Raw genomic sequence first — 26,916 nt, forward strand, 5'->3', positions numbered from 1 at the left:
AACTGCTGTGCCCAGAGAGAACGTTCCTCATAGAAGAGAAATGAGGTGGAACCAGAGCCGCCCAAGGCTGTGGGGTCAGGTCAGTGCTGGGGAGGTGTACAGAGGGTGGGATCAATGTGGGTTACTGGGGAATGGATAAAGGTGCTGGTGGTCAGGGCAGGGGTCCCCTCACACCTAGTGGCACAGCCCCCTTGTCCCCTGCAGTCCAGCTCTCAGTAGGAGTGTGGCTGTCCCTGCCAGAGCACTCAGCTCCTCCAAGTCTCTTTCCAAATTCCCAACATCAGCAGCTTAGCCACAGCCCCAGGTTGATACCAGGAGTCCCCTGGCACCTCTGCATCTCCAGCTCACTAGTGAGCTGGCCTGGCAGGCACCAGTTTCCTGGCTGGCACCAGTTTCCTCCCCCTGCTCACCTGGAGCAGCAGCAGCAACTCTTGGCCTTTCCCCACGCCAACCCTCCCTGCAGTCCGAGGTCCCTCTCTCCATCTCACCCAAGGGAAGGGTATATCCCTTCAGGAAGCCCTTTCACTGGACATGGTCACACAGTGGAGGGCAAATCCTCGCCCTGTGCCCCCCAGATATGGTCCCCACTGCCTCCCATGATGTGAATACAGGGCAGAGCCAACCGGTGTGTCCTGATCATATGCATATCCCAGCTCCAATTCCAATGCACCCAGGCCCAGGTACCTCATTCCAAAACTAATGTATAGACAAGCTCATCTGCATCCCTGAGAGCCCTGTCCTTGCACTGAGGGAGTTGTGAGCCCTGGGGAGATGTCCTCTCCTCAGCCCAAATGATGAGCAGTTTACTGAATCACACACAGTGGCTGGACAAGAATCCATGACAATGAAGGTTTGGGCCTGGTTTATTAAATCCTTTTCCTGGGGGTGCTCTGGCTACAAGCTCTGTGTGCCAATAGTGCCTGTGGGTCCCATCACAGCAGCACCCCAAGTCAGGACCCAAACTCCAGGGCAGTGGGAAGAAGAGCAGATTTGGCTGGAAGGATGCATGGCTGCAAGCCTTTATTCTGGGCCTTCAGTCAAATCTCCACACTGGACTAGGCCTGGGCTGCTTGGCTGGGAGGGAGTCCCGGGGCCCTGGGCAGGGGGAGCCTCTGTGTGTCCCACTCAGCAGGGAATGGAGCAGCACCTGCACATGAGTCACACTGGGCTACCTGCCTCACACAGGTGACAGTTCAGTCCCATCCTCACTCCCTGTGATGTCAGGGTGCCCCCTGCCTCATCCCAGGGCAGACAAACAGCCCTGACTGACCACTCTGCAGGACAGTATTGTCCAGCAGCAGCAGTGAGAGAGGTCCCAGCTGGGAGCAGCCCCTGTGCAGCAGCAGAGCCCCAGCACTGTTGTGACTCTGCCCATAGCTCGGAGCCTCCCTGGGGGACAGGACCTACAGGGAGGATGGCCAGGACAGGGGATGTCTGGGGTGGGGAGCCTGTGGTCAGCGGTAATAGCGGGGGTCAGCTCTCCAGCACTCTGAGAACTTCCGCAGGACTCGCTGCTTCAGCTGGATCCTCCTGGAAAGCTGAAGTGACTGGCTCATCTCATGGGCCTTCAGCTTGGCATAGTAGTCAGAAAATTTGTTGTAGAGGATGGAGATGGGCATTCCATTGAGGATGATGCCGAAGGAGATGCAGACAAATGCCACCATCCTGCCGAGAATTGTGTCAGGCACAGTGTCTCCGTAGCCCACAGTGGAGAGGCTGACCTGTGCAGGGACAGGAAAGGATAAAATCCCATGGCAACAAGCCCAGCAGACCCCACCGGCTGGTGCTGGAACTCACTCCCTCCCACCCCTCTGTGGAGCCACCTGTCCCCTGTGACCTGTGCCACACCCTGACCCTGATGGCAGCCAGCTGAGCTGTCCCCTCTCCAGAACCTGCACGGCCAGGGCTCCACTGACTAGGCTGTGCTCAGCAGGCCTGCAGAGACGAAGGAAAGGGCTGGCTGAACCCAAGAAACACAGATCAGAGGCCATACCCTGCTCCCTCGCTGCTTTTGTGTGTGTCTCTTCAAAGGCAGCTGGACACCCCTGAGCTGAGCCTTCCCCAGCAGTCAGCATCTGCAGGAGCTTCCTTCCCCCTCAGAGCCGTGGCTCCAGAGCTTCCTGGCTGTGAGCTGCCTGGCTCCAGACAAACAAAGCTTCCTGGAGCCTCCCTCCAGGAGAAACAGAAGCATTGCCTGGGAATGAACCATGTTTAGTAAATGGGGAGCAGGGCTAGGGTGAGATCTGAGGCCAGAGAGTTTTGGGCTTGGCAGAGAGCTGTGCTCCCAGGGAAAGGCTCAGCCTGGGATGTTTAAATGCTTGAACCTGATGATGTTACTCTTCCTTGAGGAGGGATGAATTTGAAGCAGATAGCCTTCAGTGGCCAAAGGGGATTATAAGAGTAGAAGTGATCTGTGGGATCATTTAATCTGTAAATCAAAATGTCCTCATAACCTGTGGCTCTCAAGTGCTTTAGCTGCTCCCCATCTCAGAGGTAATGCCAGGTTTATTACAGCGCTCAGCTCTGCAGAGCTGCCAGCTCCTGGCACAAGCAGGGCAGTGAATGGGCAGCACACCCCAGTCTGTGTCCACTCTCATGACATGGGCTGAGGCACAGTGTGACTGTGGGTGCTACATGCAGCCATTGTCACACTGTGGCTATGGGTTCCCCATCTCAGACCCACAAGCTCTTGTACCCCTTGAGCTCAGTGGGGCTGCAATACTGCCCAGGCCTTAGGCTGTCCAGGGTGGCTGTCCCCATACCCACAGGCTGCATCCACTCAGTGCTTGGGTCCCATGACAGATAAAGCTGAGTTACATCCCGCTTGTTCAACTCAGCCCTGGAGGTTTCCAAGACACCACCTCTGTCCCCCCATCCACCTCAGCACCAGCTTTTGAGCCTCTGGGCTCAGTCCAAACCTCTGACTCCTTTTCTCAGAACACCAGGGCACTCCCACCATTACTGAGCTGGTGGGAAGGCTGGGCCCTCCTGCCTCCTGCCCAGCAGCAACGGTGAATCCCCTGAGCACTGGGGCAGCCCCTACCTGCAGAGCCTACCCCACCCCCTCTGCAAGAAGCTGCTCACACCTTACCGCTGCCCACCACCACGCGCAGGGGATGCTGGTGAAGTCAGTGCCAGGGACATCATGTTCCACCGAGTGTATGAGAGCAGAGAAGGTGAACACTCCCATGGCAATGAAGAGGAGGAGGCAGCAAACCTGCTGGTAGCACTGGCGCATGGTGAAGCTGAAGGCCCGGAGGCCAGTGGAATGACGTGCCAGCTTGAGGATGCGGAAGATCCTCATGAGCTTGATGAGCTTGAGGACTTTGCCCAGCTTGCTCACATTCTCCACCTTGTGCAGCTCCTCATGGTATTGCATTTCTCCATCATCCAGATTTTCAAAGAGGATCTGGATGTAGAAGGGCAGGATGGCCACCAGGTCTATAGCATTAAATGCTGCCCTCAGAAAGTTCTTGAAGCTGGAGGCGGATATGAGCCGCATGAGGTATTCAGAAGTGAAGAAGATGGCACAGATCATCTCCATCTGCTCCATCCACATTTTCCCTGTCTTGTTTTTCAACTCCTCCACTGTGCTCAGTGTCATGCCCACAATGGAGATAAGAACAAAGAAGCTCGACATGACAGCGATGATCTTGGCTGGGACAGAAGAGTACGGGTTCTCAATGAGGTTCCAGACCATCTTCCGAAACTGGCCCAGAAACTTGCCATCAAACTGTGTCCCTGACTCCAGGGGCTCCAGTTCTGCCTCCAGTTCCTTCTCTATTTTCAGATACTCACTGAGTTCATCTCGCTTTTCCTCTAACAGGATCCGGCAGCAGCGTTGGGAGTATTTTAAATGGATTCCCCAGTACTCGATTTCCTCCACAAAGTTACTGGGGCACATCTCATCCATCACCCACAGGACCCCACTGCGGTAGAAGTGGAAGATGTAGTGGAAAATTGAAGGATCTCTATCAAAGAAGTACTCGTTCTTCTGCACCAAGTAGTCATCACAGAGCTGCAGCTTCTTCACGGGGTCTGTACAGAGTGCCAGCTTCCCAAGCCGGGTGATGGGATATTGGGCAAGTACCTTGTAAGCTATCTGGAACAATTTGCCACCCACATTGATGTTGAGCAGATACTTGTTCCTTTGGATGGGAGTCTGGCCCTTTTCCTGGTTACCATCTGCCACATTCTGCATGGAGTTCCATTGCCTTACCAGGCTATCCTGTGCAAATGGGATGTAGGATTCCTCTTCCTCCGGGTTCCGGCAGCGGCCCCGGTGATCCCCGATCTTCAGGCTGGCTGAGAGACTCGCGCGCCTGGTGCGCTGCTGCCTCATGGTGCCCAGCCTCCCGCAGCAGTGACTCCTGCTCCCGGCCACAGGACAGCAGCTCTGGCTTCATGGGAACGCTCCCATGGCCACACGCTGACTGGGACAGTGCTGCAAGCCTGGGGCAGTGAGTGGCTGCCTGAGGGGCACAGCTGTGTCCCAGTGCCACGTGGCACCTGCCAGGGTCCCAAAGCCGATTGCTGATCTGATTGGGGTTTGCATCGGAGCAGTCGGAGGCGGCCAAGTGCCCGCTCCTTAAGACACTAATAAGATTGAGGCACTAGTCCTTTATGTAAGGAACTATTTCTAGCTCTGCACTTCTCTTTTCTCTTATTCTGTTCTTTATTAGCTGTTTGCATTTGCTGGATGCTGTTTCCTGGAAGGACATCCATGATAGCAAACTGGAAACAGCACAAACTTGCCTCAATTTACCCTCTGTTGATGGGACAGGAAGGTGCAGACATGCAGGATTTGTACTGGCTTTGTATCCCCACACCAGATGCTGCTCTTGGCACCAGCCCTTCGTTAAAGGCTAATGCAGCTGCCCCGGCTGTCAGCTGTCACAGCCAGGGAAGGGAGATGGTCATGACCTCTCAGCTCATCCCTCAAGTCCCACAGTGCAGATTTAGACGGGATGAGGTGAAGGCACCACCTCCACCTCCACAGTGTCCGAGAAGATTCCCTGAGGGACAAGCTGCTGCTGTGACCCTGCCCTGTGCCGTCACATCAGCCTTCAGCCCCACGACTCACCCAGGCAGGGACAGGAACAGGGAACAGGACACTGGAAATGCAAGTAGGCAGTAAAAGTTCCTCTGAAGTATTGGAACTGAAAAGGAGGAAATAATCTTTGGATTTGCAAGTAAAAGGGGAACCAAAATTCAACAGGCTGATCTTTGAGGTCTTATCCTGAAACATGATCCTACTTCAACATGTAAAACATCACATTGATCTCCATGAACTAGTCTAAATAAATACAGAGACATGGAGCACAAAGATGCTCCTGGCCTGAAAAGCAGCTCGGGCTCCACTACAATTGAAGTCTCTGAGCCTGGGGATTAGAACAACAAAAACAATTCCAGCACCGGACAGAGGAAGGGAAATTGCTGTCAGAAACACAGCCCCGAGTTTCGGCACAAATCCATAAAATGTTTTTCTTTCAACCCTGAAGCACTCAGCTCAGTGAGCAGAAAGCAAAACCTGCAATGTCTTGTGAGTTTGCCCCAGGGCCTCACTCCCCATGGCAGGGAGGAAGCGCTCTGCCTTGTACCACAGAACAGCCGGGCTCGCTCAGCAGCTGCAGCTGCATGGTCTGGGACTGGCTGGTGACAGCTGACCTTGGCCACATGGCCCTGCCAGCACCAGCGCTTCAACTGGCCCCAGTCAGTCCTGTCCTGCCAGGACTCCTGGAGCCCTTCCTGCCCCGCAGTGCTCCCCACTTCGTGTTCTGATCTACCAAAGAAGGGACAAGTTCAGGTATGTTTTCACCTTGTTTTTTTCCCCACTTGTCCACGGTTCAGCAGTAGCAGCAGAGGTGCTACTGTGGCATCTGTTCTTCCTGTCCCCACCCTCTCTGTTTGCTTTGCTCCTGTATTTCATTTTCTCTGCTACAGCTGGTGTGTGCTGGAGTCACATCTGTCCCAGGCAGGCACAGCAGCACTGGCTTCCTCACAGCATCCCCATGCCAGCCCACCCACCCCAAGTCCTCTTTCCCAGGATGTGACAATCCAAAGGTTATACAGCCCTTGGCTTCCCAAATACAGAATCCATGCAAATGCACATATCCAAGAAAAATAAAAACTCCAGAACTTGTTAATTTTACATTCTTTATTCTCCTGTGTCAGTCACCACAGCTATCTCTGTCTGTCCCTATGGAAACAGAAGGTTGTGTGTGCCCTTGCAAATGACTCCTTGGTACTAAAAATAGCAGCCCTGGAATAACTCAGGACTCCACACCACATATAGAAGTAACTCCCCTGGGGTATGGCAGCACTCACACACTATCCAGGAGTGGAAGACTCCTACTCCAAGGCTGGTGACTGGTGTCTGCTTGGCAAGCCAAGTTCCCATCCTCAAGGCACAGAGGTCAGCAGTCAAGGCAGCAGCTTGGCGCACTCAGTGATCACTTGTGCGAGGTACACGTGGCCAATGCTGAACCAGAGGCACTGGGCACTAATCTGCCCCTGCAGTCAGTTCTCAGAGATACACAGCACTCAGTCCTTGGGTCAGACACTGTCTGTGTGGCACGTGGAGCCCTGGCCAAAGACATGACTTAACTTCCAGGGACACCTCCACTAGACCAAGATGCTCAGAGCCCTGTCCAGCTTGGTCCCAGGCAGTCGCAGCTGCTCTGGGCAACCTGAGCCAGGGCCCTCACCATAAAACCCTCCTTCATGTCCTACCTAGGCCCACCCTCTGTCAGTTTGTACCTGCTGCCCCTTGTCCTTACAGGCCTTGGTGAAAAGCCCCTCTCCATCTTTCTTACAATCCCCCTTTAGACATGGACAAGACACAACAAGGCTCCCTGGAGCCATCTCTTCTCCAGGGTTTGCCCTAACAAAAGTGCAAACTGAAGGTCCCTCCAGATGACATCCCCCTCCCCAGCTGCACTCCTCAGCCTGGTCTCACCCTCAGACTGGCTGAGGGTCCACCTGATCTCACTCTACACGCCGATGAAAACACGGAATAGCGCTGGTCCCAGTACAGACCCTCGAGGGACACCACTCATGTCAGAACAGTTTTAAGGAGATGCCATTAAGAGTGTTAAGAGAAGCCCCATGCAGCATTCAGCACTGGGGTGGGCAGAGCAGCTCTGCCAAGCATGGAGATGTAGTGGAAGGGAGTGTGAAAGGAGCTGCCAGCCCAGGGCTGAGGAGCTCCTTGCCCCACACGGGCTCAGGTGACTGCACAGCAAAGCCAGAGCAACTGTCACCCCCACAGTGGCACTGTGAGTAAAAGCCTCTCGTGCAGGGGACTGAGCAGCATCAAACAGTAGTGCAAACATGGAGTATTTGTCTGACCTGTGCAGCCAGTGAGTGCCTTGGGAAATAGGTGAGAAAGTTCCTGTTCCCTGACAAAATCCAGGGGGAAGAATGGGACAGATGAAAAAAGGCTCTTGGCTGGAAGTGGAAGGAGACAGTTGAAGAGCACGTGGCATTTCAAGGAGAAAAACATCTTCAAGTCCAAGGCCACAGTGGTGGGCATAAGCAGTAACAACTGTCATGCAGAACAATGAAGGCATTTCTGACACCTTTGGGAGGGCTGATGGACAGTGCCAGGGAAGGCCTTGTGCTATTTCTGGAGCCAAGGCAGTCCTACAATCTAAGACCCATTTACAAAGGCAGCATCCTCTTGGTATTCCAGTGTAACAAACAGGATTTGAGAGCTGATGTCCAATTCAGTCAGGCTCTGTGGTGAGCAAGAGACAGACCAGGCTAGTCTCACCTTATCGCCTTGGGATAAGGATCCCTGTTACAAAGCCAGAAAAACACCTGGTTATTGACAGTCCTTTGGGAAGCAACCTAGTTTGAATTCAATTTATGCAAAGTGGAGGAAAAAGTCCCACACTAGAAGATCAGTATCTCAGCAGGACTGCTCCATGTCCTTGGCAGCAGGGAGGAAAGGGGAGAGTTCTGCTGCTGCAGGGCAGACCAAAACCCCATGCCCCTGGTTGACAAGCATCAGGGAAGCTGGGAAAACCTACCCCTCTTCCAAGGGGAAAGCTCTAGAAGCCAGAAACACAAGTCAAGAACAAATTTCTCCCTTGGGCACTTGGAGCACATGGGATGCAAAACACTTACCCTTCAGGGCAAGGAGCCTTTCTGGCCCTTGCCAGGCATCAGCTGTTCCCTGGAGGCTTTTTCAAGACTGGAGGTGTCAGATCTGCGTTTTGCTTTGGACAGACCCCACACAGCCACAGAACTTGCCACCACCAGGATAATCAGGAGCCCTAGAGAGGAGAGTGCACAAGCAGAAACCCACTCACTGCTCTGGTGTTGGGACAGGGCACTGCTGCTCAACACCATGAGCCAACAAGCAGAGACAAGCAGCGTTCCTCGAGGGCAAGGGACAGACAGAGAGGAGGTAAGCTAGTGCCAGATTGCATGGAATGCCCTTTCCAAGGACACAACACGCCCAAGGCACAGCAATAGCTAAGCTGTGGTGTCAGGCCTCCCTTAGTCCTCCCAGTGCAGCAAAAGCAGCTCCTGATAGAGGTCTGGAATTGATCCCATCAGGATACTCAATTTATAGCCCAAGGTAGGTAGGTCCAAGACTATGCAGCACTCTTGAGTCTCACATACCTGCAACAATCAAGATCCATGTACTCCTCGATGGCACAGAGGCCTCAGGCGTAGCTGAAGGCTCTGTGAGGAAAGAGAAACAAGTCCATGAGGCTTCCAACTCACCTTATGGTCAGCACTCAATGCAGTCTTCAATCTACACCTGCCTGAGTTCCCAGCTCACCTCAAGAGCACCAAAAGGCCTTTTTCAATTTAAGCAAAACCTTATCTGCCGCTACTGGAGGAAAAAAGTTCTACAGGAAATGCATAGCAGGGAAAGGTGGGAAATTTCCCATCTGGAGCTGGAACTGCAGCATCTCAGCCTGTTCTCGTGGCACTGAGAAGCCACAGGTACAACCAAAATGCAACTCTTCACCTCACCTGCCAATTGAACAGGTGCAGACATCAAACCCAAACCCAGTCTCTCACACCTGCAGTAATCCCCCTCCTCTCCACAGCCTCGGAAGCCCCTGGGTGAGGGAAGCCAGAAATGCCTTCCCAAGCATCCCAGACAGCCAACGGGTCTGCCAAAGGATGCTCCAGGGCTCTGGTACCGACAGTACTGGGGTGCAGACACAGCTGGACACAAGCCCAGACACTGTGTCTGCAGCTCCTGGCCAGCCCTGATGGCCCAGACTTCCTCCTCATCCTCTTCCCTTCAGCCTGCCCATTCCCCAGAGGTCAGAGGAGCTCGGGAGGTGGACAGATTCCAGTGTCTTCTCGAAGGAGCTGCTGGGAATTGCATGTTCTGGAAGAAGGAAGGATGTACTTCAAAGGCCCTTCCCGAGGGAGCCCTGAGGGGCGTCACTGCCGTTCCAAAGGAAGCTGAAGGTTCGCGTCCCCCACAGCGCTTCCTCCACTCACAGTGACCCGCGGTGACCGCAGCTGCCCGGATCGGCCAGAGACGGCGGGGAACAAAGGCTTCGGTCCGGCTTGCCGGCCCCCCCCCCCACCCCGGGGCCCTTACCTGCGCTGCCGGTGGGCGGCACCGCCGAGCTCCTCGGCAGGGTCACCGCGGGGCCGCCGGGACTCGGCTCCGCCGCGGTCGCGGTCCCGCAGCTCCACTCGTCTTCGCCGTCATCACAGTCGGGGTGGCCGTCGCAGCGCCAGCCCAGGGGGAAGCAGGGGTCGCCGGGCGTGCACTGGAACTGGTCCGGGCCGCAGTGGGACGGGGCGGCTGCGGGGAACGCGAGCCTGAGGGGAGGCGGGGGGGGCCCGGCGGGGAGAGCCCCCCCCCCGCCCCGCAACCAGGGGAGCCCGCGCGCCGGGCGCACGAGGGCTCCAACCAATGAGAGCGAAGGGCGTGCGCGGGGAGCCAATGGGCACCGCCCGCCCGGCCGCTCCCCCAGCTCACCGTCGCCTGCAGGGAGAGGCAGCACCGGCTGCGCCAGCAGCAGCAGCAGCACCGGGAGGCCTGGCGGCAGCAGTCGCGGACCAGCCATGCCGCGGGCCCGCACCGGAGGGACTCGCTGGGGTCGCCGCGCCGCTACAAACGCAAAGTGCAGGAAAAGCGCGTGCGCTCCACCCCGACTTCCACCAATGGGGTGCTCGTGAGGGCGGGGCGTGGGCGCGCGCCCTTGAGGAGCCCTCCCACCTCGGGTGCCCTTCGGGGCGTGGTCACGTGACGGGGGCGGGGCCCGACCATGCCGAGCGGCGTTGCCGCAGCACCGGAACGGCCCCGCAGCACCGGCACCGGAACGGCCCCGCGGCACCGGCACCGCAGCACCGCCACTGGCCCGCACTGCGCCCGTGCCAGCCCAGCCCCTTCTCAGCTCGAGCAACAGCCGGGTCCTCCCGCAGCTCCCTGGAAGTCCCTCAGCACCGCGGCCGGCAGTGACCCGCTGTCCCCGCGGAGGGCCGGACAGCGCTCTGCCGGACAGAGCAGGGGGCGGTCACGGCAGGACAGCGGCACTGGCGGTGGGGGCCGCTGCCCCACGGCGCTGAACTTTTCTCGCAGAACCTGGACCCAGAGGGAGCCCTGTGAGCGAGGCTGTGCTTTACTCAGCTCTGCTCTTCATTGACTGACTACAGCTTACAAACGCTCCTGTCCCGTGTCACTATTCCAACCAAATACACTGGTATTAAAAGGCAGTAACTTGAATAAATCAAATAAAATACACAGAATGGGGGGGGGTAATAATCACAGCTTTATATACATTTATTAATCAGACATCAGCACCCTCCAGCAGCTTAGAGCCACATCCAGCACAGCCTCCCCATCAGAGCTGCTCTGGAACCACCTGTGCCCATCATGCAGCTTCAGCTCACTCCCTGCTCACAAGTACGGCTCGTCCCTGGAAATTTCCCACTTCCTCAGTGGTGGTCCTGGTGTCACTGGTTTCTTCCCTGTTGTTGTCACTGCAGCATCTGAACTGTGGTAGAGAAAGGAAGAGAGAGAAGAGGCTTTAGCAACACTCTGGAAATCACACTTGCATTTCATCAGAAGTTCAAGCTGCAAAGTAGTGCTGGAGGTGTTTGTTAATCAGAGTCCTAGAATGGTTTGGATTGAGTGGGACTTTAAAGCCCATCTTGTTCTAGCCCCTGCCATGGGCAGAGACACCTTCCACCATCCCGTATGGCTTCAAGTTCCATCCAACCTTGAACACTTCCAGGGATGCAGGGGCAGCCCCAGCTGCTCTGGGCACCCTGGGCCAGGGCCTGCCCACCCTGCCAGGGAACAATTCCTGATTGCCAAGATCCCATCCAGCCCTGCCCTCTGGCACTGGGAGCCATTGCCTGGCTCCTGTCCCTGCAGGCCTTGTCCCCAGTCCCTCTGCAGCTCTCCTGGAGCCCCTTCAGGCCCTGCCAGGGGCTCTCAGGTGTCCCTGGAGCCTTCTCTTGTCCAGGTGAGCACCCCCAGCTGTGCCAGGCTGGCTCCAGAGCAGAGGGGCTCCAGCCCTCAGAGGATCTTTGTGGCTTCCTTTGGACTCATTGCAACGGGTCCGTTCTTGGAGGCCCCAGAGCTGGACACAGATGATGCAGGTGGGGTACTGCCAAAGCAGAGTGAACTCCCTCCCGCCTCACTTATTTGCAAGGAAATATAAACTCAAACAATCTGTTCCACAGTCTTCTGCCAATCTGGATAACTTCCCACTGCCGCTGGGCGCGTTCTGTGTTCCTGGTACAAATCAGGACCAAGGCTGACGCTGCTCCGCCCGCATCAGACCTACCTGCGGGCCTGTGCCCCCGCGGGCAGGGTTCTCTGCGCCGTCGCCACCACCACGGGCGGCAGCGACTCCCGGCGCCCGTCGCGGCTGCAGTAATAGTTATCGGCGAGCTTGTGGCTGGGGCCCACCGGGAGCCGCGGCGGCGGCTGGGTCCTAGGCAGAGAACGACCCGAGCGTCAGCGGTGGGCCCGGGGTGGGGGCGGCCCAGCGCCCCGCCCGCCGCCCGGCCCGGCCCGGCCCCGGCACCTCTTAGCGATCTCCTCGTAGCGCAGCTGCAGCTTCGCCTGGAGGTCCCGCTGCAAGGCAAGGCCAGAGCAGCTCAGGCGGAGCTGCCGCCCTGCGCCGGAGGCTCCGCGGAGCCGGAGGCGCAGCGCAGCGTCCCGCGGGGCAGAGGAGCCCCGAGCCCGGGGCTGTTCTTACCCCCGCCAGGAAGTTGCGGAGCCGCTGGATCAGACGAGTCGCCGTCGCCATCTTGGCCGCGGTGAAGGGCAGGGGCGCGGGGGGTGCCGGGAGCGCGCGCGCGGAACGCTGGGTCTCGCGAGACTCGGGGCTATATAAGGGGACGCGGGGGTTGGCCGCCCCTTTCCGCGCCCCGGAGCCGCCATGGACACGAGCCGCGTGCAGCCCATCAAGCTGGCCAGGGTGGGTACGGGGCCAGGGGGCCGCGGCGGCCGCGGCGGCCGCCGCGCCGGGCCGCGACACCGCGCTGACTCTCCGCTCTGTCCCCGCAGGTCACCAAGGTGCTGGGCCGGACCGGCTCTCAGGGGCAGTGCACTCAGGTGAGCGGGCGGGGCCGGGCGGGCGCGGTGCCGCGGGCCGGGCCTGGCCAGGCTGACGCGGGCCCGCCCCGCAGGTGCGTGTGGAGTTCATGGACGACACGAGCCGCTCCATCATCCGCAACGTGAAGGGGCCGGTGCGCGAGGGCGACGTTCTCACCCTGCTGGAGTCGGAGCGCGAGGCCCGGCGGCTGCGCTGAGCTGGAGCCGCCCCCCTGCTGCCGATCGTTCGTCGGGGATGGAGCCTGGCGCAGCTCGTTCGGCCGTGGGCGCGCGTGGGGAGGAGCGTGGCGACCGGGTCACTGCAATAAAGGGTTTTTCCAGTAGCCCCTTGCCCGGGTTTCACTCATCAAGCGCCACCCGACAACTCTGGTTTGTCTCATAGCTGAGCACCTGCTGCTTTCCTCGGGTTCAGTAGCAACATGCCCTGCTTGTTACTGGGGTTACATAGAGTGTCTGCATTGTAATATCACTGTTATTGCACCTTTATTGACCTGTCACAACAAAAATAATTCTGTTTTGATTACAGTAGTCTTAATCCTGACTTTCCTGGTAAACAATTTTCTGTATGTGATGCTGAAGTGGCATTAGAAGCTTACTGGACCTCAGTGGAATTAAATCGCAAGTTGAAAGTCAAGCTTGGTACCAGCTTTCAAAGCAACAGCCTGCTGCTTCTGTCTGTCTGTTCTCAGTAAACTGCTCAGTGAATGCTGCCATAAATAACACCTACTTGTTGTCCTTCCTGGCAGTCATCCACAGCAAGTGCTTGTCACCCCTGTTGACTACTGAATCTCACTTTCTTTGGCTTTCCCTTCCACTACAAAGTCAGTTAGCAAGATGTGTTGTTTTAGGATATTACATAAATCAAAAGTAGGGCTGAAAAGTTTAGAATGAGCCTTAAAACTGCTGGTTCAAGGGCAGGTTTTTAAGGCTTGGCATTTTTTATCTGCTTATAGAGTGGTCCAGGTTTGTGGTGTGTTTGGGCAGTCAGATCTGCAGCCTCTCATGTTTGGTCTCTGATAGGAGTTTTGTCTACAGAGTCCTGAGCTTGACTGAGGCAGTTCAGTGGCAGGTGTGACCGAGGATTTGGGTGTCCTAAAGCTGAGCAGAGCACTGCTGGGACAGATGTGCATCATGTTGAACTGGAGCAGGTACTGGGGATTGTTATAGGGCTAATATTTGAGTGTTTGTGGGATTTGTCCCTGCTGCCAGTTCTAGTTGTGCCCTGGGCAGCTCATGGGCAACATGAGGTGAGGAGTTTGTGCCATGGAGAAAGCCCTTGTGTTTGTGCTGTTGCTTGATGTAGTTTGTGATTCTTTGAGGGTTTCAGTTTCAGAGAATTAGCACAAGGCTCTGCTCCCTGGCTCGTGTGATGCACCAGAGCTCAGAACTGGGGGGGTGCCTGAAGTCCTCTCAGAGTTCAGTTTTGTGGCTGCTGTTCATTCCCCCACTTCAGCTTCACCAGTGACCCAAGAGTGTTGGCTCTGGCCCCTGCCAGCCCTCAGTGCTGGGTCACTGGGACAGAGTGGCTTAGAGAGCTTTGGAATATCCCTGTGGGGTCAGCCTGGTCCCTGCCCACCTGAGGTGGGAGACAATTTGCATCTTCACACTTGGTCTGGTGAATGCCCTTTAAGGATGCAGTGTAATATCAGCAACACAGAGAACCAGGGGTGGTGCAGGGCTGCAGAAAGAAATGGGCAAAGACACTGCTGCAGCTGCTGGGACACTCCAGCAGGAAGAAAACCAGACAGGGATGTAGCCAGTGCATAAAGTTGCAGTGAATGACTTGAAATGTGGGGTCACTTGCTCAGGTCAGGGGCTGTGCCTCTGCTGCAGCTCTTGCAGGGTTTGTTGTGAGCCAGACAAGAAGGCAGGAGACTGCAGATGTCACTGTAATATTTCAAAATAACTTTAAATTTTATTTATATCTTAAAAATAAACATCAGTATTAGAATACCGGTAAACAGAGTAGTGTATTAGGGAGTGGCAGCAAGCGCTGTATATGAACTCCAGTGCAAAGCTGAGAGCAAGTTTCTGGGGAGGGCTGTGGGGCTCCCCAGCTCAGAGCAAGCCAGGCAGGGGCAGAAGTGGGGAGGCTGGGCCAAAGAGCAGGGATGGGGGCCACAACACTCTACCTTTGTGAAGAGCTCAGAGCAGAGCTGCATTGCCATGCAAAACCCTTCTGGTCCTTGTCCTTACACTGTTTCCACCCCTCATGGTGCTCACACACTTGCACAGGCACGTTCTCTGACATACATGTTCTCCTTTGCAGCCTCCACGTGTGTGCTCTGAGCTCTTCTGGCCCATGTGTTTTTCCTGGTGTTGTCTTCAGCTGCTCTTCCTTTTGGGATGGAAAGTGGGCAGAGAGGGACTTTGCTGTAGGCTCTGGCTGTCTGCACAGTCTGTGGGACTGGCTAATTAGGGAAATGTTTAGGAGGTAATTGGTCTCTCTTCCTTCGGAGAAGGACCTGCTCCACTTGTGGGTTACAAGATAGGCAGATTTAGTCCCCAAATGCATCCTCAGCCCCTTTTGTCACTTGGCTGCAACCCTAACTGCTCAGGTTTTGCTCCCATTGAGCAAATCAAATCCCAAGTGATTTCATGTTGAACTTCATCCCTTGGCCAAGCAATATAATTTTTTTGCTTTGTATGCACGTGCTTGAAAAGAGGAAAAAAATCAGATTTCAGCCATGAAAGGAAATGCTAGAAAAGAAGGGTAAGTATTTGAGTCTGGAAATACTCCCAGCCCCTGTCCAAGGCAGCATTCCCTCTCCCATTGCTGTATAGGATGTGTCTGCAGAGCACAGTGTCCCTGCTGGGGCCAGGACCCGTCGCTTGCCCTCCTGGCTCCATGTCACTGGCACTGCTGCCTTCTCAGAGCTGCCAGAGCACAAACTAGGTGCTGTTTCTGCTGGGTTGGTTCTCAGCTGTTCCTCCTTGCTGAGGGCTCAGAGGTGGCACAGCTCCAGTGGTTGTGGCAGGGAGCAGAGGGGATGGGGTGGCTTCTGCTCCCTGCATGTCCTGCCCCGAGGTCACTTGGCTCCAGTCCCTTGGTGGTGAGGTGGCCACGTGTGGGCTGCATCCAGTGGAGGAGACGGTGAGGGAGGCCCAGGGATGGTGCTTGTGACAGGACTAAAGCTGCAGAGAGCGGTTTGGCACAGAGAGGTGGCAGGTGGGGAGATGTGAATCCCAGCCCAGTGCTGATGGTGGCCCCTGGCTGGATCCCAAGGTCACTCTAATTTGGTTTCTTCGGACTCCCAGGGCTCTTTGTGGCTGTTGGTGAAGTCCCCTGCTGCAAAGAGAGCAGTCGCCTGAGACCCCTCCCGTGACTCCTGGTCAGGGCCAGCAGGGCTGTTCTGAGCACGTGGCACCTGAACCGCTCTGCTCTTGCTCCTGCAGCCTCTTCTTGGAGACACCTGCCTGTGTCTCAGCCCTCTCCCCTCCCATGGGGAGCAGTGTGGTACTCACGGGTACCTGTGCCTTCGTGCTGTTGAGGTGGGCGTGGAGGAGCGCAGCGATGTCACTGTGACCGGCCTCCAGCGCGATGGCAACAGCATTGTTACCATCCTAGAAAGTAAGGAGAGCATGCAGAAAGGGCTTTGGGGACAGGGGCTGCCCAGGCCCAGTGGCAGAACCTTACACTGTCCACGATGGAGACGTCGCAGGTGGGCTGAGCCAGCAGCAGCTTCACGGTCTCCAGGCGGCCGTGCTCGCAGGCACACATCAGCGCCGTGGAGCCCTCCTCGTCCTGCAGGTTCACATCGGCCCCGCAGGCCAGCAGGGCTTCCACCATCTCCTGCCGGCCGTGGCTGACAGCCAGCATCAGCGCCGTCTGGCCAGCCTGCAAGGAAGGGACACTGCCAGGCCACCCCCACCCCTCTGTGCTACCCACTTGTCCCCACACCACAGGACCACTGCTGGGACAGCCCTGCTGCCAGGCAGGAGGAGCTCCTAAGGTGATGCCCTCCCCATGCACTGACACCTCCAGGTTTTGGAACCATTGTCCTGCCCTCAGAAGAGGTGAGCGTCGCTCTGGCATCTGCCTGGGGGTGGGAGGATCAAGATGTGGTGGCCCTCAGACTGCACCAACCTGGCTGGCCTTGGCGTTGACATTGCCCATGCTGAAAAGCTTCCTGACCACATTCATGTCCTCCTCCTGCTCAACAGCTGCCAGTGCTGCCAGCATCAGGGCGGTGTACCCAGCTTTGTTCTGGTGGTCCACGTTACAGATACCTGTAGGAGTGGGCAGAGGGGGCTCAGGATGCTGCAGGGCTGGTGGGAGACATGGACCAAGCCACATGCCTGGCTCCCCCCCACAGTCCTGCCCAGGGTGCTGTGAACCTTCCCACAGGCACAGAACTGCTGATGGATCTCCCCCGTGAAATCTGGGCTCCCAAACAGGCTGGGGTGACTTCTGACCCCCACAGCTATGAGCAGACACAGCCCAGGGTAGCTCTCCTCGCCCTCTGCTGCCAATGCCTTTCCCCTGTGCTGACAGGGCCAGGACATGTTTCTGGGGCTGGGGGGCACTGACCCGTATCCAGCAGCAGCCACACGATGTGGAAGTTGGAGTGGGAGACACTGTAGTGCAGGGCTGTGTTGCCATTCCCGTCTGCCAGGTTCACCACGTGGGCCAGGAGAGCCGGTGAGACCTCGGCAAAGGCCAGGAGGTGGTTGGCAACCGTGTCAGGGATGGACGACTTTTGGCTGGACAGACGGAACCACTCCTGAAGGACCAGGCTGCTGCTGGCGAGCTGTGGGCACAGAGCTCCCCCTAAGCCTCTGCATGGCCTCGCACCCTGGCACCCACCCCCTGCTGCCAGCCCAGGTGGCAGGGAGCAGAATCCCTGCTCCAGAGGGGGTGGGTGAAGGCAGGACCCTGAACTGCCCAAACCCATGCTGGGCATAGCCTGAGCTGAGTCCACATGGGTTTTGGGGTTTCTGGACAAAACCTGGAGCAAAGGGCTGTATTTTGGGTGAAGGTGCTGAGCCAGGCTTTGCTGGCCCCTCTCTGAGTAGGGCCAGCTCTGGGGGATGTTGGCAGGGGCTGGGCAAGCCATCCCACCCCAGCGCTCCACTCACCACCTCTTTGCTCTTGGCAGCACCTGGATGGCCCAGGTGGGTCTTGACAATGAGGCAGGCCTCCCTCATCCTGGGGCTAAGCTCGAACCTGTGGAGAGCATGAGGATGTCCCTGGTGTGGGGCTGCATCACCCCACCAAACCTGTGAGCTCCACAGTGCCTGTAACTCCCCACAAGGTCCCCAGAGTGCAACCTCCAGCCCGGTGGCTGCACCCTGGCTGCTTCAGCCTCTGCAAACCGCCATAGAACAGAGCCTTATATGGATGTGCTCAGGCACGATTCGCCCATTCTTGGGCCACATTTTTTCCTTTTGTTGAAAAATGCTATTGAAGGCTGTTGGTTTTTTTGTCCTCCTCTAAATTATTTTCTGCAGCAAAGAAGCATTTGGGGCCTCTCATCCTTTCCTTAGCAGAGGCAAGAAACTGCAAGGATTGTTCCTGATGGTCTCTGCAGCTGAATGGGTTTTTCCCACTGGCAGCACTGAAATTGGGGCAGATGGCCCGACCTGGCAGGGCCAGTGCCATGGCTCCCAGCTGACCAGGGAGCCTTCTCCACTGTCACTTACTTTTCCTTCACCTCAGGGGGCTCCAGCAGGGTCACATCAGTCCCCTTGCACTCCAGTCTGGGCTCACACGTGCCTTCTCCAGCCTCCTCTTCTGAGGTTTCGGTGTCTCCCTGCTCTGAACTGTTGGAGCTGTCAGCCGAAGCCTTCTCAGAGGAGCTGTTGCCTTCTTCATCCTCCTCACTGGATGTGCTCTCATACCTGCACAGAGGGAGGATGCTCAGTGGCAACACAGCACCAGTCTGGCCCCCTTCAGGCCCTGCCACTGGCCCTAGCCCAGGACAGGGATGCAGGGGACCAGGATGGGCTCATGGGGGTGGCAGGAGCCCCCGAACACGTACTCCCCGTTCAGCACTCCCACAAACTGCAGGCTCTTCTTGCTGCCCTCTGCCTTGCTCCGGGGAGGACCATCCTGCTTCTTCATGATGGACTTCAGGGCTCCTACAGGGAAACAGATGGATGCCAAGAGCCAGTGAGCAAGAATCATAGAATTTTAGAATCATGGAATGGTCTGGGTTAGAGGGGACCTAAAAGATCATCTCATTTCAACTCCACTGCCATGGTCAGGGACACCTTCCATTAGACCAGGTTGCTCAGAGCTCCATCCAACCTGGCCTTAAACATTTCCAGGGATGGGACATCCACAACTTCTCTAAGTAACCTGTGCCAGGGCATCACCACTTCATAGTAAGGAATTTTTCCTAATATCTGATCTAAACCTACTGCCATTTTGATACCACTCCCCCTTGTCCTGTCACTACATGCTCATGTCAACAGTCTCTCCTGGAGCTAGCCAAGCATCCCAAACCCACCAGACCTCCATGCAGGCATGGAAGGGACATGGGCAACTGCTGGAGCATGGGTAGCATTGGCCCTGCAGGCATTGTCCCCAACAAGGCCATCCTCTCCCTTCCTGCAGGAACATTCCAACCCAGACCCTGGCATCATCCCTGGTGACACTCACCGGCTGCAGGGCTTGGGGCAGCGCCACTGTCCTGTGCTGGGGCTGGGTCCCAGTTGCTGTCTGTTGTCTCCAGCACAGCTGGCCCAGGGCCTTTGCTCTCTGGGCACATCCCTGCCGTTGCTCCTGCACCCGGCACCGAGGGGCTGCTCAGGCCATCACCCAGGCCAGGCTCCATCCCCTCACCTGCACCAGGCTCCTTCTCTCCTGCCAGGACAATGCTGCCCACATCTGTCTGGCTGCCCTTGTCATCGCAGCTGGCAGCTGAATCGGGTCCGACTGCCACGTCCCGCCTGTCAGGGCGGCAGCCCACGGCAACACAGGAGGTTGGGGGGCAGCACTCCACACCTGCCTCCGCTGTCTTTGGGGGGTCACCAGCTGCCCGGCTCTGTGTCACTACCACAGCCTCCACCAGTGCCTCGGCAACCTGCGGCACGGCCATCACCTCCTTGTCCACCTGCCCGCGGGGCCGGCGGGCACACACCTCCAGCCGCAGCTCCTCCAGCTCCCGCGTGGCCTCCTGCAGGTGCCCCTCCATCAGGGTGATTACCTCCTTCTGGTGCCCTACCGTCTGCTGCAGCAGCTCCAGCTCCCGCTCTGCCTCAGTGGCCAGCCCCAGCGAGGACTCTATCACCCAGACAGCCACATCCCTGCGTCCCTGCGTGCCGCTGTCTGGCGTGTCCCCACTCTCCTGCTGCGACCGGTAGTAGAAGACGGCATCTGTCATGGCCCGATCCTCACCCACTGCCACAGAGCGGCACGGCCTCTCAGCCACCCTGGGGCTCTTGCCTGGCCAAGCCCTGACGTTCCGCTCTGGCACAGCCAGCTTCTCTGTCAGCTTCCTCAGCTCTGCAATTTTGCTCGTTCGCCCCTTCACTGGCTCTGCTTCACTCTCTGGCCCTGTATGGGGCCCCTCCTCACCCCCTGTCCCTGCCTCAGAGCCAGAGGGGTGATACAATGCCTCGCCAGGCTCTGCCGACAGCTTCTCCAGCAACTTTGCCTTCTCCCTCTTCAACTCGCAGATCTGCATCTGCAGGAGTGGGATGGTTTTCACCTGCTCCTCCAGGTCCCGGAGCTGCCGCAGGGCTGCAGCCATCTGCTCCCGCACGTGCTGCAGCGGGGCCGTGCCGAGCCCTGCAGCAGGAGTGCTGCGCCCTGAGCTGCCAGGGCTCACCCGGCCCCAACCCGCCTGGCCCTCGGCGCCCACTGGCACCCAGTGGGGTGGTTGGCCCAGGGCACTCGGCAGGCCAACATGGGAGGGACCACCAATATCCTGCAAACGGCCCTGCTCCTGCTCCAGCCTCCTGCTTGTCTCCAGCAAGGTTTTCTCCACCCGTGGGTTTGGCACGAGGCACTTGCGGGTGGGAGGTGGGAGCAGCCGCACTGGCGGCGGTGAGATGGGGTGGGAGGTTGGCTTGCCCGCAGGCTCCAGGGGTGCTCGCCCGTGCGGGGACAGCAGCAGTGCAGTCCTGCCCTCCTCGCTGGCCGTGGAGGTGAGGGACTCGGTGGAGGTCCAGGCGCTGGTGTGGCTGCTGGGGCTGCGCAGTGTGCTGGGCGGTGCACGGGACCCTTTCACCCTGCGAGGCAGTGGCACTTTCTTGAGTGTTTGGCCACTTTCTATATCATCAACATATTTCAGGAAATCAAGGTCCAGCAGGAAGCCATAAGGGGTTTCCACAGAATATGAGCTCTTCTCTCCATCGTCCTGGTCCCGATACAAGAACGGGCCCCCAAGATCTGCAAGAGGAGAAGGGATGGTTAGTGGAGACAGGATGGCTTTTCTAACTGGGTTACACTGGAATTTACAGCCTCCAGACCCATCTCCTCCATGATGTGCAATGTGTCTGTCTCCAGTACCCTCAGTGCCATAGGGTATCACAGGGCACACAGTCCATGTCAGGGTTGGTGCTGGAGTGAGGAACTCCACTGGGATGGGATGGGACAGCTCACCCCTGCCACCCCCCTTGCACCCCTTCCACTGTCATTACCTGGTGACAACCCTAGTCTCTTTACCTGGTAGGTTCTGGTTCAGGGGTGCTGGCTGAGCCATCTTCTTCCCGGAATGCTGCTGACCAGAAGACCATCAACCTGCAACGAGACCATGTTCAGCCAAACCCTGTAACCACAGGGCTGGTGAGCCCCAGGCAGCCACACAGCCCTGACCCCCACCTGGGGAGAATCCTGTGGCTGCCCCCTGCCATCTGCCAAGTCCCCTGGCCTCCCCCAGCCCAGGGCTGACGCTGGAGCTGGTGGCTGGGCGAGTGCGGTGCTGCTTGTGGTGCCAGGATTGTTTGTACATTTAAGGAATGCTCCACAGCTCAGCTGGGATGGCCATGCTGCCAGCTCTGAGGGTCACGAGTTGGAGCTTGGCCATACAGTGGGAGCAGGCCAGGAAAGAAAAGAGGCTGAACCTGTATAGGTGCAATACTCAGTGCAAAGTTTGCTTTGGATAAAGGGAAACGATGCTTTGGCAAAGGGACGTGATGGCAGGGAGCAGCCAGCACCTGTCAGTGCTGGGTGTGATGCCCATTCCTGCCACCCAGGGTGCCCCACAAGGCCTCAGGAGTCTCTTGAGGGGCCAATGACCCCCAGAAGGGACCTGACTGCTTTCCCCTGTCCATAACATGGGATAAGGCAGAGGGGAATGAAATGGGAGCCTGGTTTTCCCAGGAGCCAGGCACGGACACATTGGAGGAGGGCCAAGAGGATACGGCTGTGGTCCAGAAGTGAGCTTATGGCTGGGGGTGCAACCAGCTGTGAGCACTGAGCTAGGACCTGCTGCAACATCTGGCAGCATCTGGATGCTGGGGCCCAGGTGTGAAGTGCTCCTGGCAGGAGCAGGATGAGACGATAGCACCTTGGGAGCACCCATTGCTGCTGTGCATGGCACCAGAGTTCTGATGGCTGTGCCCATGAGGCACAGGTGGCCATAGGGCTGAGCAGCTGTTGGTGGGCAAAGCATTTGGCACTGGGCTATTTTCAGAAGAAAGCAGGGGAGGAGAAATGCCACAGAGGAAGGGTGGCTTGGGCACAGCCCTCAGGGAAGCTGAGGCTCAGAGCTGCCCAGGGAACGGTGCAGGATGTGGCCTTGGCTGCACAGAAACACCCTCGTTTGCCCCTCACGCCAGTGCTGCAGCCATGCCCCAGCCCTCAGCCCCCCTGGCCCCGTGGAGCAGCTGAGGCAGCACCAGGCCAGGCTCGGGCTGGGCACTGAGTTCAACTGGGCAGAGATAAAACACTTCCCACTAGGACAGATTCTGGGGCTCTCCCACTCCTCTGCCAACCCACCCACAGCCGATGCACATCCCAAATTCTACCTCCCTTGGAATCATCCCACCTTTGAGCAGGCACCCATTCCACCTCCCTGGTAACATCCCGCTCCATGCTGGCATCCACCATTCCCAAGCTGCTGGCTTCATGCCCAAGAGGGCCCACACATCCCCCACCTCCTCTAATCCCTCCCACCCTGGGAAGAGTTTGGTTTCCTCCTCTGCATGGCCCTTGCTGCAGGTAATTAAACAGTGCTGGGGCCAGGACAAACTTCCCGCTGGGCTCCACGCACGTTGTAAATCAAAGAGGAAGAGAGAGCAACAGGAGCCAGAGCCAGCGGGAGCGTTTCCTCGGGGGGAAGTGGCCGGCAGCTCCCTTCCGCCGCCCAGCCTGGGTATTGTCCTGCCTGGGGACAGGAAAAGCCTCCTCTGCCAAGGCCTGGAGACCTCCCACACCACTCCAGCTGCAAAGGGGCCCTTTGCACCAGCACTGCACTGGTGTCCCCTCCACTGAGCTGGGGACAGTCTGCTTGTCACCTGCCACCTCCTATGGCCCCTTCAGCCAATGTCTGCAGTGCATCCCAACTGTGGGGGACATCCTCCCACTGCTTCCAGACCCCATTTCTTTTGGTCTGATAGGATGGGCTGGACCAGGGCACAAGTTTCTGTCTTCACCCAGCTCCAAAAATGGTGATGGGACCTGCCAGCTACCAACCATGTCCAAGTGGCCCCAGGGACTCCATTGACGTTCAAACCCTCCTGCAAGGAGCAAAAACCCCCCAGGTTCCTTGGGCTGTGCAAACTGTCCCTGGGCTGGGGAAGATGTGTGGGCCTGGACTGGACAAGTGGGGGCAGATGGTCCCAGTGTGCAGCAGGTTGAGCCCCCACACCTGTGGCCCAGCCACTGTCAGCACCAGCTGGACCTGGCTGCCACACCCATGGCACCACACAGGCAGCCACTCTCCACCCGGGCTGAAGTCTTGCTGGGGCCAATTATACCAGCCACTTTGGTGCCAAAGGCTGATTTTCAGCAGCTTCAGCTGCTCCCTTGGGCACTGGTGCAGGTTGCTGAAGGGCATGGGGACATGCACACACTGTGGGGAGCCCTTACATGATCCCAGCTCTCTTTGGAAGCAATTAATGTTGTTTCTAGCGCTGGTGTTTCAACAGAAAAGCAGGATGGTACAAGCAAAGGACTGGTAGGGAGGCTTGGCAGTGAGGGGGAGAGGAGGAGGATGCGCAGGCACCCAACAACCCCCATAGAGGCAGGGCTATGTTTTGCCCTGGGCTCACACCTGTATTTTCCCCTCATGCTGTTGTACCAATGGGAAAAATGGGGCCAAAACTGGAGCTGCTCTGCTCGGTTACAATCAGAAGTCATATCAGGGATGAGCGAGACTGGGCACCTTGGCACAGCCCAGGTACCACCCGGGCCTCGTGCCCCAGCCCCAGCTGCAGGCAGCACCGTGTGACCCTGGCCTCATGGGGCAATTTCCCCTTGGGTTCCCAAGCTCCTGGCCTGGCAGAGGAGAGGTCTGGGAGAGCTATTCCTAAAGCTTGAGACCTCTGTGCCCTTTTCCTCCCCGGGGCCACAGCTGTAGCAGCCCTCAGCCCGGTTCAACCACCTGCTGCAGCGCAGCCCAAGCTGCTCCACTGACGGGGCCAGGCCTGGACACAGAGAGGGCTCTCCCTGGCTCTCCTCCTGAGCCAAAATACTGAGGTCATGAGGAATGTGGGAAGAACAGAGTCCAGAGCAGCCCTGGCCAGCACAACTTGATTTATCTCAGCCAGGCATGCTTCCCTCGTAGCTGAGCAGGCGATAAGCCCTGAAGTTTGGAACTGAGGCTGTTCCAAAGTTAAGGGGAAACCACCGAGCAAGCACATGGCTTCTTCCACTGCCAGCAGCCTGCCAGGATTCAGGCTCCTCACACAGTCAGCTGCCACCTGTGCTTGTCACCTGCAGTGTTACCTGCCAGCACTGTGGCTGGGTGCAGGTATCCAGGGCTCAGGCCACCTTCGTGTCCCTGTCCCCTGCTGCAGGGGCTGTATGGCAGAGCCTGTGCCTTTCTGCCCAGGCAACTGTGGCCAGCTGTCTGTGCTGGAGCTGCTCCTGGAGGAGCTGGATCCAGGTGGGTGGGTGCACAATGCTGACACAGGGAGAGAACGGAAATGATCATCTCAACAGCCTAATTTCAGGGTTGGACTGTTATTTCTGGAGTTGTCGTCATCGATGGCCCAGTTGGCTGGGAGGCCAAAGGGGCTGCCCAGGCTCTGCACCCACTCCAGCCCCTCAGGGACCTCCCTGAGCTCACACACAACAGGTGTAGAGTCCACACACAAACTTACCCACGTGGGGATCAGCTCTACCAGCCCCCTCACACCTACAGCACTATAGACTCCCTACAGCTTCACTAGAGAACATCAACCCCTTTCCTTGCTGCCCAGCAGCACCTTCCACCAACACCTCCCGATTCCCTCGGGGCTGCATCAGCAGCGATGGCCTGGGCTTGTCCTGCTGTGAGGAGGGGCTCAGAGATTAAACTAAATTTACACGCGGGAAGCCCAGGTACAGCCGGGGTACACCCAGAACTCCGTGCACAATCCCGGGGTGGGATCTCCATGTGCTCCAAGAGCACCCCGAGCACTCCTGTGACCTTCAGCACCCCAGAGGGGCCCGCAGCAGCCCGGGGTGCCATGTCCCACCGCCGGGGAACCCACAGGACACCCAGCCTGAAGAGGTCCCCAGGACCCCAGGGTGTCCCCAGAGCCCCCAGCCCCGCAGTTCCCACCAGCATCCCCAACCTGAGGGGTTCCCGGCACCCCTGGGGGATCCCCAGCGCCCCGGGGCGCCAGCAGCACATTCCAGGCACCCGCACGTCGGGGCGACAGCCCGTGCCCAGCCCCGGGGAGCCGGGGTCTCCCCGCCGCCGCCACCGGAGGGGAGCAGTTCCAGCCGGGCCCCGGCCCCGGCCCCGGCCCGCTCCCCTCCCGCTCCCGCCGCCGGGGCCGCTGGGGCGGAGCCCCCGGGGCGGCGGATGCCGGGGCCGCCCCATCCCGCCGCGCTCCCGCCGCGTCTGCAGGGCTCCAGCGCGGCCCGTCCGGGGCCACGGGCGGCGGCGGCTGCGGGGCCCTGCGGGGGCCGCCACCGGGACGAGCCCGCGCCCCGCCGCCGCCGGGCCCGCCCGGCCGGTCCCGTCCCGCCCGGTCCCCGCTGTCCCTCACCGTGCCGCCGGGCTCCTGGGCTGCAGCCTGGACACAGCCCCGGGCCCGGGACTCTCGGGCTGCTCCGCGGCGCCCGGCAGCGCTGCCCGCCGCAGCCCCGGGCCGAGGGCGGGCGGGAGCGGGAGCGGGAGCGGCCGGGGCGGGGCGGGGGCGGGCGGGGACCGGCCCCGGGCCCGACGGGACGGGAACCGCCCCCGGCCGCTCGCCCCCGGCATCCCCGCCAGCTCCCTCTCCGCCTGGGGAGGGGACATCGCTGTCCCCAGGGCCGCCTGGGGTGCGATGTGCCCCGTTCCTGTCACCTGGAGGGAGGGGTGTCCCCTACCCTGTCACCCCCAGGCCCCCTGTCCTGATTACCCTGGGGATGGGGTGCTCCTACTGCAGTCACCCTGAGGACGGGATTCTCCCTAACCTGTCCACGTCGGGGATGGTCACCCTGCAGAAAGGGGGATCTCCTGCTCACTTCGCCCCGATGCTGGGGTACCCTCTGCCCTGAGCTCAACCCCGCTGCTGGCGGGTGGCTGGGGTCCAGCTCCTGCACCACCGTGCTCCCCCAGCACAGCCACCCTCGCACTTCTTGCCCTCGTCCCACCCGCGGCCGGGAGCAATGTGCCTCTGGGCCTGGCTGGGCTCCCCGGGCCTGGCCCCGCTGGGTTCCTGGCAGCCCTCCCTGTCCCAGCAGCGGCTGTCTGTCTCCTTTTCTTGCCAGCTTTCTTCCCCGCCTGCTTCCCGTGCTGCTCGCTGAGCCGCGAGCTCTGGGCTCTCCCCCATCCTGTAAGGACCCCGGCCATTCCCCACCTTGGAGCTTGCCCTCACTAACTGCTGCGGACCTTTTCAGCGCTGAAACCCTCAGCAAAGATTTTTGTTTCTTTTTCCTTCCTTTTCAGCTCTGAACTTCACGGGTATTTTTCCATATCTGGCACTTCTGTAACACTACTCACGGGAAGAGCAGGAGAAACAAGATGTGCTTCCCGACGTCCCTCCCAGCTGCTGGCAGGCAGTTTGGGGACTTCCTGGGAAAGGGTTTGCATCCGGACGGAAGTACCTTAATAGCTCTAATGAATCTACCTCCACTGACAGACCTCGTCCCTCTCCAATTCATTTGCATACTTGGCCTCCCCAGCATCCTGTGGTAATGAACTTGGTGATTTCACGCCCTCAGTTGGTCTCCAAAGCAGGTCTGGAATAGCACAGCTCTTGCCGATTCACTGACTGCTTGGAGAAGAAATCGCTTTGGTGCCCTGCACAGTGTGGCTTTACCTTCTCTGTCC

General features: G+C 58.5%; 5 protein-coding genes across 9 annotated transcripts; 1 reads left to right on the plus strand and 4 right to left on the minus strand.

Annotated features, from left to right (window-relative positions):
- Positions 1–845: 845 nt before the first annotated feature.
- Positions 846–4,342, minus strand: LOC139602369 (potassium voltage-gated channel subfamily V member 2-like). The gene is made up of 2 exons (XM_071452189.1): positions 3,092–4,342; positions 846–1,721 (listed from the first exon to the last, which is right to left on the minus strand). Exons 1-2 carry the CDS (start codon positions 4,340–4,342, stop codon positions 1,455–1,457), a joined length of 1,518 nt encoding a protein of 505 aa, XP_071308290.1. The 3' UTR covers positions 846–1,454.
- A 1,797-nt stretch (positions 4,343–6,139) lies between these two features.
- Positions 6,140–10,592, minus strand: CD320 (CD320 molecule). Its single transcript, XM_071452191.1, has 5 exons — positions 9,965–10,592; positions 9,578–9,787; positions 8,632–8,694; positions 8,131–8,279; positions 6,140–7,798 (listed from the first exon to the last, which is right to left on the minus strand). Exons 1-4 carry the CDS (start codon positions 10,050–10,052, stop codon positions 8,134–8,136), a joined length of 507 nt encoding a protein of 168 aa, XP_071308292.1. The 5' UTR covers positions 10,053–10,592; the 3' UTR covers positions 6,140–7,798; positions 8,131–8,133.
- Positions 10,593–10,736: 144 nt separating this feature from the next.
- Positions 10,737–12,309, minus strand: NDUFA7 (NADH:ubiquinone oxidoreductase subunit A7). The gene is made up of 4 exons (XM_071452193.1): positions 12,198–12,309; positions 12,024–12,073; positions 11,781–11,930; positions 10,737–10,982 (listed from the first exon to the last, which is right to left on the minus strand). Exons 1-4 carry the CDS (start codon positions 12,246–12,248, stop codon positions 10,886–10,888), a joined length of 348 nt encoding a protein of 115 aa, XP_071308294.1. The 5' UTR covers positions 12,249–12,309; the 3' UTR covers positions 10,737–10,885.
- Positions 12,310–12,320: 11 nt separating this feature from the next.
- RPS28 (ribosomal protein S28) lies at positions 12,321–12,879 on the plus strand. Its single transcript, XM_071452194.1, has 3 exons — positions 12,321–12,419; positions 12,509–12,556; positions 12,631–12,879. The coding sequence occupies exons 1-3, from the start codon at positions 12,381–12,383 to the stop codon at positions 12,751–12,753; spliced, it is 210 nt and encodes a 69-aa protein (XP_071308295.1). The 5' UTR covers positions 12,321–12,380; the 3' UTR covers positions 12,754–12,879.
- A 1,561-nt stretch (positions 12,880–14,440) lies between these two features.
- On the minus strand, positions 14,441–26,690 carry KANK3 (KN motif and ankyrin repeat domains 3). Of its 5 annotated transcripts, none has more exons than XM_071452188.1 (11): positions 25,649–25,784; positions 21,171–21,245; positions 19,161–20,894; positions 18,538–18,637; positions 18,200–18,397; positions 17,636–17,723; positions 17,088–17,307; positions 16,644–16,786; positions 16,194–16,394; positions 16,028–16,120; positions 14,441–15,845 (listed from the first exon to the last, which is right to left on the minus strand). In XM_071452188.1, the coding sequence occupies exons 2-11, from the start codon at positions 21,205–21,207 to the stop codon at positions 15,789–15,791; spliced, it is 2,871 nt and encodes a 956-aa protein (XP_071308289.1). In that variant the 5' UTR covers positions 21,208–21,245; positions 25,649–25,784; the 3' UTR covers positions 14,441–15,788. The 5 variants fall into 5 exon arrangements, with proteins under 5 accessions (XP_071308289.1, XP_071308288.1, XP_071308286.1 ...); XM_071452187.1 differs by having other exon boundaries at positions 14,441–15,842; positions 16,022–16,120; XM_071452185.1 differs by having other exon boundaries at positions 16,022–16,120.
- Between the last annotated feature and the right edge of the window lie 226 nt (positions 26,691–26,916).

Source organism: Agelaius tricolor, unplaced genomic scaffold (assembly GCF_023055355.1).
Source record: "Agelaius tricolor isolate 1412-34295 unplaced genomic scaffold, bAgeTri1.0.p SCAF_33, whole genome shotgun sequence".
NCBI classification, from domain to species: domain Eukaryota; kingdom Metazoa; phylum Chordata; class Aves; order Passeriformes; family Icteridae; genus Agelaius; species Agelaius tricolor.

Bases quoted from the DNA above. Each gene is read 5' to 3' on its own strand.
- LOC139602369 (XM_071452189.1), bottom strand. From the start codon at position 4,342: ATGAGGCAGCAGCGCACCAGGCGCGCGAGTCTCTCAGCCAGCCTGAAG. The intron at 1,722-3,091 runs GTAAGGTGTGAG...GTCCCTGCACAG, and splicing joins GCGCGTGGTGGTGGGCAGCG to GTCAGCCTCTCCACTGTGGG.
- CD320 (XM_071452191.1), bottom strand. From the start codon at position 10,052: ATGGCTGGTCCGCGACTGCTGCCGCCAGGCCTCCCGGTGCTGCTGCTG. The intron at 8,695-9,577 runs GTAAGGGCCCCG...CTTTCCTCACAG, and splicing joins GCCGCCCACCGGCAGCGCAG to AGCCTTCAGCTACGCCTGAG. The intron at 8,280-8,631 runs GTATGTGAGACT...TCTCCTCTCTAG, and splicing joins ATGGATCTTGATTGTTGCAG to GGCTCCTGATTATCCTGGTG.
- NDUFA7 (XM_071452193.1), bottom strand. From the start codon at position 12,248: ATGGCGACGGCGACTCGTCTGATCCAGCGGCTCCGCAACTTCCTGGCG. The intron at 12,074-12,197 runs GTAAGAACAGCC...CTTGCCTTGCAG, and splicing joins TCCGCAACTTCCTGGCGGGG to CGGGACCTCCAGGCGAAGCT. The intron at 11,931-12,023 runs GTGCCGGGGCCG...TTCTCTGCCTAG, and splicing joins TACGAGGAGATCGCTAAGAG to GACCCAGCCGCCGCCGCGGC.
- RPS28 (XM_071452194.1), top strand. From the start codon at position 12,381: ATGGACACGAGCCGCGTGCAGCCCATCAAGCTGGCCAGG. The intron at 12,420-12,508 runs GTGGGTACGGGG...CTGTCCCCGCAG, and splicing joins AGCCCATCAAGCTGGCCAGG to GTCACCAAGGTGCTGGGCCG. The intron at 12,557-12,630 runs GTGAGCGGGCGG...CCCGCCCCGCAG, and splicing joins CTCAGGGGCAGTGCACTCAG to GTGCGTGTGGAGTTCATGGA.
- KANK3 (XM_071452184.1), bottom strand. From the start codon at position 21,207: ATGGCTCAGCCAGCACCCCTGAACCAGAACCTACCAG. The intron at 17,308-17,635 runs GTGAGTGGAGCG...CTGTGCCCACAG, and splicing joins CTGCCAAGAGCAAAGAGGTG to CTCGCCAGCAGCAGCCTGGT. The intron at 16,395-16,643 runs GTTGGTGCAGTC...CCTTCCTTGCAG, and splicing joins TCAACGCCAAGGCCAGCCAG to GCTGGCCAGACGGCGCTGAT.